The sequence below is a fragment of the Ipomoea triloba genome, chromosome 7, assembly GCF_003576645.1.
Source record: "Ipomoea triloba cultivar NCNSP0323 chromosome 7, ASM357664v1".
NCBI classification, from domain to species: Eukaryota; Viridiplantae; Streptophyta; class Magnoliopsida; order Solanales; family Convolvulaceae; genus Ipomoea; species Ipomoea triloba.
The window spans coordinates 20,644,343-20,647,118 of NC_044922.1; the positions used below are offsets into that span (position 1 = coordinate 20,644,343).

General features: G+C 33.1%; 1 protein-coding gene across 1 annotated transcript; it reads right to left on the reverse strand.

Annotated features, from left to right (window-relative positions):
* Positions 1-274: 274 nt before the first annotated feature.
* LOC116025885 (zinc finger protein CONSTANS-LIKE 7) lies at positions 275-2,160 on the reverse strand. Its single transcript, XM_031267259.1, has 3 exons — positions 1,519-2,160; positions 1,215-1,370; positions 275-644 (listed from the first exon to the last, which is right to left on the reverse strand). The coding sequence occupies exons 1-3, from the start codon at positions 2,113-2,115 to the stop codon at positions 609-611; spliced, it is 789 nt and encodes a 262-aa protein (XP_031123119.1). The 5' UTR covers positions 2,116-2,160; the 3' UTR covers positions 275-608.
* Positions 2,161-2,776: the final 616 nt, after the last annotated feature.

Below are 2,776 nucleotides of genomic sequence, written 5' to 3' on the forward strand. Positions count from 1 at the left end.
AGCCAGGCCAACAACCAGTACGATAAGAAAGCATAATTACAGGATAATCTCGGCAAAGATAACTAAGGATATAAATTTATAATTATAAAATTATAAATTTTAATCCCAATCATTTTAGTTTAAGTCGGACAACAATGAATAATTCAAACTAATTTACTTTTTTTATAGTTTTTTTTTGCAGGATCACAAAACAAAATTTATTTAATACACACTCTCAAATAATAGCTATAAATTTCTTTCCCGTCACTCAAAGAAAAAAAAGCATTGTTGCACATTTTTGTGAAAGCAAAAAAGTTAGTATCTATCAGATCCGATACATATACATCTACGCAAGTCACGGCTACTGTACAAACAATATTGTCAGCTCCAATAACGTAAGATATTTTCATTCATCACAGACAAAAGCAAATCATGTGCACCAAAAAGGTCGATACCACTGTTGGGTGAAGAAGATATTTTCATCCAGATATTTTATATACCTGTGACCTGTCCACAATATTTTCTAGTGCGTCCAACCCCAAAAAAAAAAATGAAAATTAAATGCCCAATTAAATTTTCTGTCTGTCTGTCAACAGTTTATCTCTAGCTAGCTCAGATTTCTCCGTCTACTAATCTCCGTCAGAAGCCTTCCTCACAAATCGACCCTAAAACACAAGAAGAGCAAACATATTAAAATAGAAACAAAGAAAATATAATATTGTGATTATATATATTTATATATATACACACTTTATTTTGCCTTTAGTTTTGATTTATTTTACTAGAGTTTATATTAGGTGAACACAATTAAGGCACAAATCATGAAGATCTTGTATATATACTTAGGATTTCGTAGTAAAATTTATATATATAGGAAGAATCACAATTCTGATTTTTCAATTATTTTCGAGTCATTAGTTTATTTCGTAGTCTTTTAATTGTTAAAAGAGTTCTAAAATCAATTTAGCCTCTCCACTAATTGCGACATCAAACTCTAATTGTATCTAAGATTTTACAAGAAAATAGCGTATAAATTGAAAGTTACAAAAATGTCTCCATAAGTTATATAACTAGATAGAAATGGAGTTTGGCGTTTTAGTTAGCTGAGGGATTGAATTTGTAATTTTTTTAATTAATAATAAAAGGACTAATTAATTTGTAAAAATTAAGAAAAAAGATACTAAATTTATAAATGGGGAATAATTAGATGATGAGGGTATGATATATGTATATACCTTGAGTCTAGGTCTTTTTTCTGCATTAAGCTTGCGGACTTGGTATCTAATCTTCTTGGAGAAAAGTCTTGTTTGGCGTTTTTCTTTGTACCTCATCACACTAGCTTCTCTTCTTGTGGATCTCTCTTCATTATCCATCACAGGCACCTCTCCCATCTGTGAGTGAACGAACTCAAGAAGATCAGATCAGATGAGATAAAAAACTAACGCATACACAACCAAATGGTACTTAATTAATAAAAATAATTAATGATTAATTGAAAGAATTGAAAATTATTAGCTAGGGAAATTAAGAAGTGCTAACATAAGAATGGTTGTTGGGATTATTGGGTAATGAAAATGCAGTGTTATCGTGTGCCCAGAGAGTGCCACGGTCGGACCATGCATCGAGGACGTGTTGATAATTCAAGCTCAAATTTAAGGATGCGGCCATGTTAATCTCCTGATGATATTCATCGTCATCGTTATTCTCTTCCTGCGACTTCACACGAAGCATGCTTTCTTGTTCATTTTGTTGGGAAAGAACCGGTTTTTGATCGCCGGAATCTTCATTAACGGACGACAGGCCGCCGTCATGGTCGGAGCTGCAGGTGAACTCAAAATCCCAATATGCATCGGTACCAGTACGACCCGCCGCCGGCAGATCTACTGCTGTTTTGGCGGCCTCCACCGCTTGCGAGTTATTAATATCGTCGTCGTCATCTCCGGCGTCGTCGTCCAACTCCATGTCATCCATAAATGATGAAAAGTAGTGTTTGTTGGGATGATGATGGTCCACCGTGTGGTTGCTTTCACGGTGGCAGTGATTATCAGAGACGACACTGCTACATGTAATGTCTGGGTCAGGAACCTCTTGCTCTTCCTTCTTTGGACTCCATGGCATGCCCCAGTTACGCCCCATCTTTTTCTTTACCCCTCTCTCTCTCTCTCTCTCTTTCTCTCTCACCTTGGATGATACTTTATTATGCATGAACAGGAAATTTTTAGTATATATATACTAGCATTTTGTATCCTCTATGGGCCATAATATTTTCATGCCCAATATTTTAATATTGATAAATATAAATACTTAAAAATTACAGAATATATTTCGAATTATATATATGACTAGTATTTTATACGCGCGATGCGCGAAAACTTATGCCCAATATTAAAATATTAATAAATACAAATAATTCAAACGTATAATTCAAATTATATATACACAAATAATATATGTATTTTATACACACATATATGATTTACCATTAATAGAAATTTAATTAAAATATAATCAACCATTAAATTAATTATATAATAATTTTAATAAAATGACAATTAAAGAATAGGAAAAAGATATGATAGATATAGGTGTATGGTAATAATGATGGAGTTAAAAGTAATGGTGTTATAACGGTGTAAGGGTAGTTTTGTATAACAAGAATGTAGTAAGGACAATTTTGTCTAATAACATTGAAGTCGAACACCGGAGGAAGACAAACGACCATCAGTTATGCAAAGTCTACACATTGATGAGATGATAATTACTCCAATGGCTCTCCATTATTACAACTCAGCACTCA